The 14,187-nt window shown below is 50.2% G+C and overlaps 1 protein-coding gene across 4 annotated transcripts; it reads right to left on the bottom strand.

The window, feature by feature from the left end:
* Nucleotides 1–25: 25 nt before the first annotated feature.
* Nucleotides 26–13,407, bottom strand: FBXO46 (F-box protein 46). Of its 4 annotated transcripts, none has more exons than XM_036886050.2 (2): nt 13,280–13,407; nt 26–2,954 (listed from the first exon to the last, which is right to left on the bottom strand). In XM_036886050.2, exon 2 carries the CDS (start codon nt 2,875–2,877, stop codon nt 1,060–1,062), a length of 1,818 nt encoding a protein of 605 aa, XP_036741945.1. In that variant the 5' UTR covers nt 2,878–2,954; nt 13,280–13,407; the 3' UTR covers nt 26–1,059. The 4 variants fall into 4 exon arrangements, with proteins under 4 accessions (XP_036741945.1, XP_057349386.1, XP_036741946.1 ...); XM_057493403.1 differs by having other exon boundaries at nt 26–3,021; nt 13,280–13,318; XM_036886051.2 differs by lacking the exon at nt 13,280–13,407 and adding an exon at nt 10,119–12,749.
* Nucleotides 13,408–14,187: the final 780 nt, after the last annotated feature.

Here is a 14,187-nt window from a genome sequence, read left to right as displayed (position 1 = left end):
ACAACACACAAACCAGTCTGGGCCCAGCCTTATAAATATTGATTTTATAGAAAGGACCAATTCAAAATTGGTCAGATGCCACAAGCTAGAAGCTTCCAGAACCACAAGGATGAAAAAAACAAAAACAAAAGAAACCCCAAACAGAACAAAAATACCCCAAACTGCCTGAAAATCAAGGTCCAGTTGACCAAAGGATTCTAAAGAAACATGTGGCTGGGGAAGGAGAGACCCCAATGCCTGAACAAGTACCCAGTGGAAGGAAAAACTACCCAGAAAATCCAACCCACAGTCCCTGCCCACTGGCCCCCCACGCTGTCAAGAGCGAGGCAAAGGGCTTCACAGCTTTTTGCGGGAGAGGAGAGTGATGGCAATAGTTTAAATAATGGGAGGAGGGGAATTTTCTACTTGAACTTTTTTTTTCTCCTCCCCCTTAAGGGAAGTGGAGAGACCGGTAGCTTGAGGTTAAGGGGAAAAATACAGTGATTTTTACTGTTTCAATGGGGAAAGCATCTAGAAATGGCAGGCTGCCATGAAAAGTGCCAAATTTGATCTCTGACCTGATGCCCCCCCAATTCCTAGAGGGGAGCCCTGGTGTGGTAGGTCAGGAGAGGTACCAACCTTGGGTGCTGCAGCCTTTTGGGAGGATACGGATACAGCTCCAGAGATGGAGAAGGGGGGAGGGCGCAGAAGGGGGCCAGAATGGGGGAACCCTTTAGTAGTACCAAGATTAGCTGCCGTCTGCTCCCTGCTGGTGGGTCCCTAGGGTGTAGAGAGTGGCAGGGAGGGTATTGGGGTTGAATAGAGAAGAAATTGAGATGCTGATAAAAAACACCCTACTTGAGGGTCCACGGCCCTGGGTCTGAAAAGTAGAAAACCAATAGGGGTAAGTCAATCAGAGTGCTTTCTTGGGTCACCCCCCGGAACCCCATCTCAGTTCTGGAAGGGGATCAACGCTGCCTGGACTGGGGGTATAAGCTGGTGACCCAGTCCTGGCCCTTGACTCCCAGGGAGAGGGGGCGGGGGTGGGCATGGTGGGCTCTCCCCCCGCCTCCCCCGGCTTCACCTACCCTCCTCCCGGCCAGTCCGGCCCCCACCCCCGCCCAGTCCATTGCAGGGCAGCACCCAGTTGTTATCGTGCAGACCCAGGCGGCAGCCAGGTGTCTCACGATCGGCTCTGCGGCAGCACATCCAGTAGGAACGTCCGTAAGGCAGGTCATGGTGGTAGGGCTTGGGGTGCCAGCGGCACAGTGACACATCGCCCTTCTCATATCTCTTGCGGCACTGCTTGCAAGGGTCATCCCGGTACAGTGGGTCTCGGCTCCAGCGTGAGTCTGTGGCACGCACACCAAATGCCTCGATGATGCCCTTGAAGTGGTGGCAGGTGCACTTGAGGGCGGCCAGGGCCCGTGTGGGCAGGAAGCTAAAGATCTTGACCAGCACATGCTCGGGCAGCAGCAGCATGTACTGTCTCGGCTCCAGCAGCCGCTGGATCTTAAAACGGATCTCCAGGAAATCGTGCGACACGTGCCGGTACAGGCGGCACAGGGAGGTGTCCGCTGTCCCCTCTGCATCGTCCGGGCCCGGTGCCGTGGCTGGTGAGTCAGCTGGGGGTGGCTCCGGGGGCCCATCTGGCCCACGGGACTGGAGGAAGAAGAGCTGGCCAGGTGGGGGTGGCTCCTCAGGGCTGACAGTCAGGCACACTGTCTCCTCCTTCACATTCTTGGTGCCATCCTTGCCAAAGAAGATGCACTCGTCCACCACGCCTGTCACCACCACATCCACGTGGAAGCCTGATGCTCCACAGTCCCGGGCAGGGGGTGGAGGGGGAGCTGGGGGAGTGTCCTCGGGCCTGGCAGGGGCTGGGGTCTCACCCTCACTGGCTTCATCCGCCCTAGCCAGGAGGAACTCCACGTTGCTGGGGAGGGCATCCCGAGAGGGGCTGATGAGCTGGTACAGGTCGCAGGTGATCTTGTCCTTGGCTCGGGTCCCAGGACCTGGGCTGCCAGGGTAGGCACAACTGGGCCGGCCCCCGCTCCCATTGGGCAAACTGCCATCTGGTGCCCGGGGCTCTCGGCCATTGGAGATACGGAAGGCGATGCGTACCTCCCCAGGGCCTGGCCCAGGCCTCTCCTCCTTGCGGAGGCCCTTGGCTGGAGGGTTGTCCCGCTGGGCCTCAAAGTGGGCCACTGCCTCTGCCACACGGTTGCAGTCCCCACCACCAGACCGCCGTTCCGACCCCAGGCCCTTGGCAGGCCCACCCTGCTCAGCTGACACAAAGACCACAGGGGCTGGGGTGCCAGGGCGCGGGTAGTTCTGCAGGGCCAGGGCAGCCCGCTGTTCCACCAGAGCCACCATCTCGGCCACAGAGAGCAGGTCTACGTCCTCACCAGCTGAGGCTGGGGCCCCCTCAGCAGCAGGGGCCCCCTCCCGGCCCCCTGGGTCAGGTGGAGCCTTGGTAGGCTCCAGACAGCGCCTCCTTCGCTTGGCCTTGGAGCTGTCACTGCCCCAGTGCCCCTTGACCTTCATGGAGCTGGCCCGGCTACCCCCACCACACTGGTGGGCCACAAAGAAAGCCACCTTCTCCTTTGTATTTCCAGGCTTGATAACATACCATGTGTCCAGCAGGACTCGACCCTCATCGCCAGCAGCTGCTGCTGAGAGGAGAGGGGCAGGCTGGGAGGCTGGGGCCTCCGTGGCCAAGGCGGGCGGTGTGTTCTCTGAGCGAGCAGGCCCGTGGTCTGGCTCAGCTCCACTGCCTGGCTCAGAGCAGGCTGAAGGCTTGAGGGCCGTGGAAGGTGGGCGTGGCTGGTTCTGTGAATAGGTGCCAAAGGGCCGGGGACACCACAGCTGGAAGGGCAGGAGGCCACCACGGTCCATTCTGGGGAATGGCAGCCGAAGGCAGGAGTGCACTGCCTCTCAGGACCTGGATGGTAGTGGGGGGCTCCAAAGGCCACCTGGAGACAGGAAGAGGAGGTTGCGGAACAGCTTGCCCTCTCAATACCACCCCAACCTCAACCGCTCCTGAGGGGACAGACCAAATTAGATCATCAAAGACTCCATTCCTGCTCCACTGCAGAAGTGAGCAAATGGAGGGTTGAAGAGATGGGATGTGGTCTTTAAATACCTAGAGCACAACCAGAGCTGGCAGGTTGCTCCAACCCTACAGGTCATACTCCACTCACAATTCAGAACTTAAGTGAAAGTACCAACTGACAGGCAGCTCCTCCTTTTCCTATTTGCTCACCCTGTAGGCAGTTCCTGAAAAGGCAAGAATTCCCAGCCCTGCCCACGGCCATGGCTGCTTGAGCCCACACAGGAAGGAACGAGGTGGGCTGGGTGGGGGAAGAAAATGTGGGGTCAGAGCCAGACAGGCCCTTAAGAAACTGGCTCTTCACTTTGTTCGTTCATGGGGTTCCTTGATAATCTCAAAGTTGCACATCCTCATCCAGAAAAATGCACACACTTGCACAAGACTGTGCAGGTAATTCTCTTCAGCATAGCCACAAATCCCTGGGATAAGGCCTGCTAGTCTAGCCTCTTCTTCAAGTTGTACACAGGGAAACTGAGGCTCAGAGGAGGGCAGGGTTACATGGCACAAAACCAGGCCCTCCAACTTGGGTTTCTCCACTTTTCAATTCAGGGCTGTCTTATAATGACCATTTTATTTTGCAATGGCTATGGGTGCATGAGCCAATCTGCAGACAACTGTGTTAAGGAGTCTGACATGATCGCTTTCTACTGCAGGATGAACAAGTGGCACATCTCTCAGTCTCAATCCTTCCCTGCTCATCTCCCTCCAGACATCCTGAAACCAAAATACCCTCCAAACCTTGAACCTTCCACAAGCCTATAGACCAGGGGTCAGCAAACAATGGCCCATGGGCCAAATCTGGTCCACTGCCTGTCTTTGGATATTAAGTTTTATTGAAACATGCTCATCTGCTTATAGTTACTTTCATGCTGCAATGGCAGAATTGAGTGGTTGCAACAGAGAATATATGGCTCTACAAAGCCTACAATATTGATTATCTGGACCACTATGGGAAAAGTGTGCTGAACTCTGCAATAAAGACTGTCCCTCTCAATTCCACAGATGACATTAAAACCCCATCACTTCATGGTCCTGTAGAAACCATTCAGAATCTAGATGGCCTCCTAACACCCACAGACATCAGTCACAAAGAGAATCCTAACCCTAAAAATCCTTAGCCTCCATAATCCCTAATACCACCTATCCCTCAAATATTTACAGCCCCTGCTGAAATCAGTTTCTTGCTAGACAAATCATACAGCTCCTAAAACTAAGTTTTTGGCTAAGTTTACCAACCACCAATACATCTAAATGTCCAGGAATAGATGCTAACACAGCAAAGGCCATTTTCTGTAGATCCTATTACTCTACAATTGGCCACCCGTGAAATCCCCCAATCAGTTCCTACCCTTATCGACAGAATATCAATGCCCCCCAAAATGCCCAGACCCTTTCAAATCCTACATCAAACTTCCAAACTTATAAATAGCCCCTCCAGCATGGAAAGCCCCAATCTCATGGAACCCCTCACAAATCTCATGCCCACCAAGAACTCCAATACACACGGCAATTTCCCAACTACACAGATGCCCCAAACGACCAATTTCCTGAAATCCTATGCTCACCTCTAAACCCCGACATGTGTTCTCTTAATTCCACAGAAGCCCTCCAACCACAAAATAACTCACTGAAACAAAAAACCTTCCTAACACATAAGACCAATTCCAAACTTTGTAGGACCTCCCCAAATACTCCTAAAGAAACCTCACAAATGTTGTAATAGAAGACACAAGCTCACTGCATGCTCTCTGTGAGCTTATTAGGTACTGTGCCAGCAATTCCTCCTAACCTTCCCTGGTTCCTCTGAAGCAAATGGTGTATTAGTGTGTCTCTGTGCCCAGATGAGGCACAGAAAGGCTGAATCCCAAATCTGGCGTCAGACAAGGTGGAAAAAAGCCCAGGCATTCTGGCGCCATAACTGGTACTCTTGGATTCTTCACTTCTAACTCTCTCCGTGAGCTCCCTAAATCATATATCACCAAATATCTGAAACCACAAAGGACACCCCTTCCACAACAGAACCTTCCACAACAAAACAAACAAACCCAAACCTCAATGGAACCCCGAGTATTCCCCACACCTACACAAACACTTCCCCAAGCCCAAATACATCGCTTAAATGCAAAGGGAACCCCCAAATCTTATAAAAATCCCCAGAATCCGCCAATCCCACACAAGCGACCCTCGAAGCCTAGATACGCCCCTAGAGCTCCCTCACGCGCGAGCCCCGCCCCCTGCTTCGTGGGTGCCGGTGGCACACATGCGCACAAGAGAGAAGAGAGCCTGCCCCGCCCTCGCTCCTTTCCTCCGGCTGTCGCGCGACGTTTCCCCTCCGCCCCTTTGTTGACAGACGCGCGCGTGACACTTCCAGCCAATGAGTGGCTGCCGTTCGGGGCCGTGCCCATATAAGGAAGGCCTTGGCGAAGGGGCCCAACTTCGAAAGAGGGAGGAGTAGGCGAGAAGTGACGGAGAGGGTGTGGAAACAGCAGAGGGTAAGAGAACATGGAACAATTCCTAACTTCCAGCTAAACGGAAGAACAAAGCCAGGACAGAGGCCACGGCATTCAAGGAGAGGTTATTACATGACATTCCCTCTAAACGAGCCACGATTGACAGTTGAGATTTAAAGGGCTAAGCAGCTTGGGGATTGAAGACTCCAGGGCGGAAGGAAGCGAGCAGAAAGATCTGAAAGCTTTACTTGGGAACCCTGGGGGCCGAAATTTCCGGCAGAAGGGAAATGGCAGTGGGATCACCTCACCCTGAAAAACAACTGGCAGAACCCTGCGAATGGCTCCAGTGGCACCGAGTCTAAGCCTCTGGGCCTGGCATTCAAGGCTCAAGCCATGTGACCAAAAGGACCTCTCCCTTCAGCCTTTCCAACCAGGCGCCCCAGATCCAACTCAGATTTAGTAAAGGAAAAGAATATGAAATAACTCAATAATGATCTTTGAATGCTGATTACCTGTTACAGTGATAATATTTTGGATGTATTTTAAATAAAACTTATTTTATCATCTCTTTTTGACTTTATAAATGTGGCTACTAGATTTTAAATTACACATACAGTTTGCATTATTTTCCACTGAACAGCACTGGTCCAGATCCCTGCAATGCCAGGTCTATTCATGAGACACACAAAGGTGGTTCTGCTGCAGGTACCTATCTGGGCATCACCTATACCCCCCACCACTTTGCCCCAGCCTTGCCTTCTTCCGACCATGCCACAATCACAGGCAGGAGGGTCTTCTTCAAGTATAAACCTGACCCTGTTCCTAACCTGCCCAAAACCTGCCATGGCTCCTCAGTGCCTTGAGGAAAAGCCCAGGTACCCCATTGCTCCAGCCTCAGTCCTCCCCACTCCTCCACATCCTCAGTGCGCCAGGTAGGCACCCAATCTGACATAGAGAGTAGACACTCAGACCCTGTCTAATCTTCAGTAGCTGCTGTCATCCCTGTTGCATAGATTAAAAAAAAAAAAAAAAAAACAAGGCAGGACAGGTTGCCTAACCAGCCCAAGGTCACAAAGAACTGGTGTGAGTTGGAGAAGGGATATGAGCCCAAGGAATCTGATTCCAGGTCACTGTGCTCTACTGTTTCACTATATATTCTCTGGGGTCTCAGCTCAGCATCCCCTCCTCCAAGAAGCTAACAACCCTCTGACTGCCCCAGCCCTCAGGCTCCACCTATGGGCTCCCACACAGACCTCCTCGTTTTCTATTCCTCAGAATCACCAAGCTCTTCCTTTAAATGGTCTTTGCATTTGCTGCTCCTGCTAACTGGAATGCTTTTCCTCAGATCTCCACGTGGATTAATTCCTTCTTTAATTAGGGTCTTTGCCTCAATGTAACCAGAACAGAGAGGCCTTCCTTGAGCTCCCTTCCTGGAAACCTTCCACCTGCCCAGAGGGGAACCTCTGTGATTCCAGGTCCTGGCCCCGGCCACTCTGTGTCATCACTGTCTTGGGCTGGATCTGTCTCCACAGGATAGTGCAGCCCAGGGAAGAAAGAAGGGAGGAAGGGCCAAAGCTATCACGGTCATCACAGTGTCCCAGCAGCACTGCCCAGCATGAGACTGAATGGATCAAAGCTCCCTTCCCTGTGGCCTAAACTTCCATGTGGCAGTGTAAACTCTGCTTCATACCTAGGTTCTGTCTGTGTCCTAGGTCACTGGGGCAGAATTTTCTAACTTCCCACACACTGAGCCCAGCACAAGGCCCTACATTAGGGCAGCTTTTACAGAAAGCTCCATGAAGATCCATTTATTGTAAAACATCATGACCCAGAAAGACTGAAAATGAAAAGATGGAAGAACACTGATTAGGTAAATATAAACCAAGAGACAAGTAGAGGAGCGACATTACCACTTAAAAAAAAAAACTAACAAAAGGAAAAGGTATTATTAAAGACAAAGACAGTGACAGAACAAACTGATCCATTATCCACAAAAGTTCTCAAGATACATGCTCCTAATACTATGGCCTCAAAACGTATGAAGTAAAAACAGAATGACAAAGAGAGTTTGGCAAATTCACAACTGTAATGAGAAGGCTTAACATATCTTTCCGTAAGAGATCGACTGAAAAAGATAAAATTAGGAAGGACCTGAACCACACAGTCAACACACTTGATGGAATGCCCCCAACAATTGAAGAATCCAGTTTTACATCCTGAGTCTAACATTCAGAGGTCCTCCTGTGTGCTGGCCCTTGGTTGGTACTGGGGCCGACATCCAAATAAACAATCATGACCAACATGAATATATTAGAGAGAAAATGATGATCACAACAGCAGTTAACACTTGAGCATTCAATGTGAGCCAGGCTTTGCTCTAAGTGCTTTACAAATATTAACTCACTTAATTCTCACATCATTTCACTATTTTTAAATATCATTTCAAAGATTAGGAAGTGGAGGCGTAGCATAACTCATTGTCCTCGGACATGGCTATGGCAGAGCTTTGGGCCAAATGAGCTGGGCTGACTCCAGAAAGCAAGGAGTTCATGAAGCTCAAGCAACTTCATTTATTGAGGATATCGAGCACTCCCGATAGATCATTTTTTCGGTCCTTAAGGCCTTTGCACTCTCCGTTCACTTTGCCTAGAATGCTCTTCTCCAGGTATCCACAGCGCTTGGCCCCTTACCTCCTCAGTTTTGTTCATAAATCAACTCTCTAGACCTTCCTTGATATGAAACTGCAGCTCTCCACCAGCACCATGTACCCTCTCCTTCTCCTTCTCTGACTTAGTTTTCTCCTTAGCATGCATTACTATCTAATATACTATAAACTTTGTTTATGAAGTTTATTGTCAGTCTCCCTTCATTAAAATGAAAGCTCTCCTAGGGCCAATATTTTTGTCTAGTTTATTTCACTGCTATATCCCCAACTTTTAGAACAGCACCAAGCACTTAGCTGCTGGAAGTGTGGTCCCTAGGGACGCAGCCTCTGGGAATGTGTTATTAGAAAGGCAATCTCAAGCTCTGCCCTACCCCTACCGAATCAGAATGTGCACTTCCATAAGACCTACACTGCCATGCTGTCCACCTTCTGCATATTTGCTACTGGGGACCTCTTGTGAAAAGCTGGCTGGTTCCAGCCAAGGCCAACTGTGGAAATCCTGCTCCCAGGACTGAAGCCAGATGCCACCTCCTCTAGGAGCATCCCAGTGCCCTCCCAAGTTATGCAGATCTCTTCCTCCTAAGACCTCCTGTTGCGGCGCCTGTCATCTGTCACTGCTGAATGACAATGACCTGGATGAGGGCCTCTTCCTCCTCTACTCTGTGAGTTTCTGGAAGGCTGGGACCTCCCCTCAAAGGCACAGCTGGTCCAGCCTCCACACTTGGCTCACTGGCCTAGTTTGGCTGTTTCTGCTTCATCCTTTCCATGGTAGCCAGAGAGATCTTTCCAAACACAAATCGGACCATATTACTCCCTGGCTTAAAATCCTTCCATGAGAGATGCAAGCTTGTAAAACAAAATAAAACGTGTCCACAAACCCTTTCTCAGGAAGCTACTGGAGATTTGCTTCACCAAAATGAAGCAGTAAACCAAGAAAAGGGAATTTATCAGATCATGGAAACAAGATCTAGCCCAAAGAGAGGCAAAAGGACTCCCCAGATGAAGGTAAAGGGAGTGTCTAGGAGGACAGCTGTGCAGGACTGCGGACAGCCTGCCTTCATAAATGAACATAAATGAACAAGGAAAGAAGGGCTGACAGCTAACAAGGTGAGTGGCAATATAAGCTGGAAACATCAACAACAACAGAACAAACCAAAGAGAAGGAAGGACATGATAAAAAGCAGAGGCCTGACTCAGATGACCCACCAACCTTGGGGAGCCTCTGGCTATCAGGGCCACACCCGGCATGGGCTGGGCCCAGAGCAGGTGCTCAGGGAATGAACTTGCCCAGTCACCCAGGAATCACGGCAGGACACCACGGCTCTATTCCCAGTCTTGCACCTCTTGCCCTCTTGGCTCTGCCACTCCTGGTACCACTGTATCCACAGTCTTGATTCATCCATATCCCTTTCTTGGCTTTTTGGTCCCCGTGTCTGCTGGCCTCTCTCCCTCCCAAGCTTTCCTTTCTAATAGTTCCCAAATGGTAGGAAGCTTCCAAATCTCCAGGAGCTAGAGATCCAGGATGCAGACAGAATCCCGGCAGGGCCTGTGGGCACCCCAGCTTTCCCACTTCTGGGACTGTGACTGTAGGCAGGGTACTTCATCTTCTGTGCCTCCGTTTCCCCCCACTATAAAATGCAAATAGTAACAGCATCCGTCCTTGGGTTGGTTGACAATTTACAGAGATCAAACTAGTAGAGCACTAGGGGCCAGCTGGGCGCTGAGAAGCAACTCAATATCCAGGCACTGCGACTATTAAGAAAAAGTTAGACTACCTGGAAGTTTGAAAATCAGTACTGAGCCGAAGACTTTTCCCCTCTTCATTTCACATTCTGAAATTAAATGTATTCTAGTCCCTCAAAATAACCAAAATACGGCAATTCCTTGGTTACTGTTGGGTATTGGTTCTCACCTATTAAGTAAACAGATATTTATAGAGCAGCTACCGTGTGCCAGGCTGTTCCCAGCATCAGGGATATTCAGGGAATAGGAGACAGAAGTCGTTGTCCTTACTGCACTGATATACGAGCTGGAGAGAAAGGACAATAAATATATAGTAAGTTTCAAGGTGGCAAGTACTGTGGGAAAACAAATACAGCGAGTAAGAGGGACTGGGAGTGAAGGGGGTGTTATGACCTTAACGGAGGGATCAGGACAGATTCACCGAGAAGGTGACAATCCAAGCCTTATAGAAAACCTGTGCTTGTAGAATAATAGAGCTTTACCAGAGCCGCTAGAAATGGTAAAAATATCACTTCGCATGAGTAAGCTTCAGACAAGTACAGGCTGAAAACACATTTAAGATTTTAAGAAAAGGCAAAATAACTTGGAAAGCAGATACATTCTCGAAGACAAAGAAGGAAAAGGAAGAAAAAAAGTGTCATATTATGCCCCAGGCACTGAGATGTGACATACAGGAACAAGGATGAGTGTGAGGTTGGCAACTTTTCCCCAAACCAATCCGTTTTTAGGTAATTCGCTGGGAGCTAGAGACAAAGTGTTAAAAATACACTGAAGTCATGACAGGCAGGCAAAGCTAGCATGAGGGGCTGAAGATATGAATCAGTAACAGAGAAACCCAAACCTGAAAAATGAGCACCAATGCCACAAGAGCCGCAAAACTGGTCAGCTTTGTGACAACAGCGAGCTCCCCACAGGTGGGCTGTCAGCCTGCACCTGGTACAGGCCCTGGCACATAGTAGGTGCTCTTATCAACACATGGGACTACTCAAGAAGTGAAGCCCTGTTTTCCAGAAAAGGAAGCTGAGGTCCAGAGGAGTTAAGTGACTTGGCCAAAGCCATACAGCTGGTGGGTGATAGAGCCAGGATCCATTACCTGGGTGTTCTGGTTCCAGAACATGCTCAATAAATTTTTCTTCAAAGGATGAAAATCATCAAAGACCTCATATTTATTGAGAGCTTCATATGCACTAGGCATTTTATATGTTACCTCATCAACTCCTTATAAGAGTCTCGTGGCTGGGTTGTGGCCCAATTTTACATATCAGAAAACCGAGGACCAGAATGGGAATGCAACTTGGCCAAGGACAGAAAGCAGCCAATGGAGGGACATGTACCTGCGTCTATCTGATGTCAGTATTTTTAACCATAAGCTTTGTCTTATCCAGAGGCAGAGAATTTATGTGATAAACTCCAGGAAGCCTCAGATCAAATGAACCAAACTGTTTCAAGATGAATTATAAAGTCGCCAAACTACCTGTGAGGCTGGAGTGACCAAAAGGTTGGGACTGGGTGGGGCTGGTGGAGGAACAACTGTTAGAAATATTTCCTATTTGCTGAAATACCTGGAGTTGGGCCAGGCTGGGCACTGACGAATGAATTATTTATATTTGGCTGGGGATAAGGAGGGAAATGGGGACAGATTGAGTTTCTAAGCACCCCCTCAGGGAACTACCCATATCCTGGGAGCCCAGGGATGGTAGGGTGGGGAACTAGAAAAGTCGGGATATGGGGGTGACCTGGGAGAGAGAAGAAAGGGGGCAGCCTGGCTGATGTCTCCCTTGCTGGTCCCTCTCTACTGCCTCCTTTCCTAGATCTAAATTTCCCATTCACGCTAAAAAAATATCACAGCTCACATGCACTGAGCACTTACTTACTCCAAGCACTTTATGCGCTCACCTCCCCGAACCCTCTAAACTTCTTATGGTTACTGATCCTGCTTTATAATTGAGAAGAGGCCAAAAGACTTGCCCAAGGTCACACAGCAAGCATATGGCAGAACTAAAACCCAAACTGAAGACTGCTCAGTTCTTGAGTCTTTGCCATTGTATTTTCAATACAAGGAGAAGGGACTAAATGACATTGGTGAAAGCACAGAATCTGAGCCAGAATGTCTAGGTTAGAATCCTGAGTCTACCATTTAATTTAATACTGGGTGACCTTGGGAAAGTTGTTAAGTTCTCTGTGCCTGTGCTTGCTTCCTTTCTGTAGAATGGATATTAATAACAGCACCTACACCTTAAGGATGTTCTCAAATAAGTTAGTACACACAAAGATCTAAGAACAGGGCCAGGCTCTTTCTTAAACGATGTTAGCTGTAATCCACTGTGGGGAGCCCCTGCATGCTTCTGAGCTGGGGTGTACTCAGATCAGTTCCAGGTTTTGAGAAACCACCTCTGGGGCTAGACTGATAAGGAAGGAATCCATTAGCACCTGTGACCCAGTCACATTCCTGGGGTGGGGAACTTCCCACTAACAGCTCTGAGACTGAGGACCTATTTCCAGCTAGGGTAACAATCTCATATAGCCTCTCCTCAGTGACATGCGTTCCCACAGTACTGATAAGGGCACTGAGTATCAGAGAAGGGAGACTTGCCAGGATCACAAAGGAGTGGCAGAGTAAGAGATCTGAAAGCTGGACTGCCCATACATATACCACTCCACTTTTCTAAATCCCACTGGAGAAATGGGAGTGCAAACGGTTGTCTCTACGGCCCCTCTGGCCATATTATCTTACAGTTCTGTGACTGTCCAGCTTATCCGGAGTCTCTGGCTGGACCAGGCAAACTATGGCTACATCCAGGCCCCGAAACTCATGCTCCCCAACCCCACCCCCAGTCCTGGAGCCTAACCCACACAACCATTCTACCACTGATTTTTCTCACACCATCTCAGCTTGCCCTCCTGCCCCCAAACCAATCCAGAGGCCCCAACCCACAGCACCCACAGCTGGCCTCTCCCTCAGAACCTCCGGAACCCCTCATTCATGCAGCCCAGACCCCTATGTCTTTCCACCTTCCCCAGGCTAACCCCCTCGAAACTGGGCCTCTGCCTGGACGCCAAGCCCTTTCTCCAACTCCGGACTCCCTTCCCCAGCTCTGAGCTCCCTTACAAACAATTCCAACGCTCGACTCCGTCTCCCACCTCCAAGACCCCTCCCCAAAACCTATTCTTCTACTGCTCCCTCCGGCTCCCAGTCCTCCCAATCCCCGCCCCCAAGCGATCTCCCCTCATCGAGCCCCTTCTTAGCCCCTGCCTCTTCCTTCTTCCCACCGCGTCTCGAACCCCCGCCCCGGTTCTCCAGCGCCCCCAGCCCCCGCTCGGCGTTCTCACCGTCTCCCCGCGCGGTAGCTCCCTCGGCTACGCGGGTTTCCCCCACTCGCTCCTCTTCTGCCTCCCCTTCCGGGTTCCCGCCCCGAAGCCCGCTGGGAATTGGAGTCCGGGCGGCCACGAACTACACCTCCCAGAAAGCAGCACTGTCAAGGTTGAAGGTGGGGAAGGAGGCAAACTGAGCCGGCTGAGCAAAGAACGACTCTACCTCCCAGGAGGCGGAGAGGGCGCCCCCGCCTGGCGTGCTGGGAGATGGAGTCCAGCCTCCTCCATTTTGGCCCCCGGTCCTTGTAAAGGAACCAGAAAATTGCGCAGGGGCGTTTGTGACGGGTGGGGAGTTGGGAAAGCAAGTTTGTTGATTTACTTATGCTGATTAACATAATAGTTAATCAGGATAAGTAAAGCTTTCGCAAACTTTTCATTGCTTCTCTCCCAACCTGATTTTCTTATCACTAAGTCCCCTGATTTGCAAATGAGAAAATTAAGCCTTAGGAAGGGGAGGAAAGGAACTTGTTCCACGAACAGGGAATTAGTCCACATCATAGAATAAAAGCTCTACGAGCACAGGCACATTTGTGTATTTTGTCCAAGCACCCAGAACAGTGTAGATAAGTGTTGGGTAAATATTTATTTCATACTAACTATATGCCTGACACCCCACATACAACCCTGGTAAGAATTATCCTAAATTTTTAAGTTAAGGCAGAAAGAGATCAGGTCATTTCTCCATGGCAACACAGCAAGATGCTGATTTGAACGAGTGTGTTGGACGCCAGAGATGCTACTCTCCACTTGGTCGCTAGATCGCTTCTCCTTATTTTCCAGTCCATCCTCCTCACGGGTCGTAAGAATAAGCTTTCTAAAATGGAGAGTTAGCCTTATCAAGGGACATACACCGTTGTGAAAGGACA

The sequence above is a fragment of the Manis pentadactyla genome, chromosome 15, assembly GCF_030020395.1.
Source record: "Manis pentadactyla isolate mManPen7 chromosome 15, mManPen7.hap1, whole genome shotgun sequence".
NCBI classification, from domain to species: domain Eukaryota; kingdom Metazoa; phylum Chordata; class Mammalia; order Pholidota; family Manidae; genus Manis; species Manis pentadactyla.
Note: the sequence above shows the minus strand (reverse complement) of the source record. Positions and strands in the feature narration are given on the sequence as shown.

Coding starts and splice junctions, on each gene's coding strand:
- FBXO46 (XM_036886050.2), bottom strand. CDS start 2,877: ATGGACCGTGGTGGCCTCCTGCCCTTCCAGCTGTGGTGTCCCCGGCCC.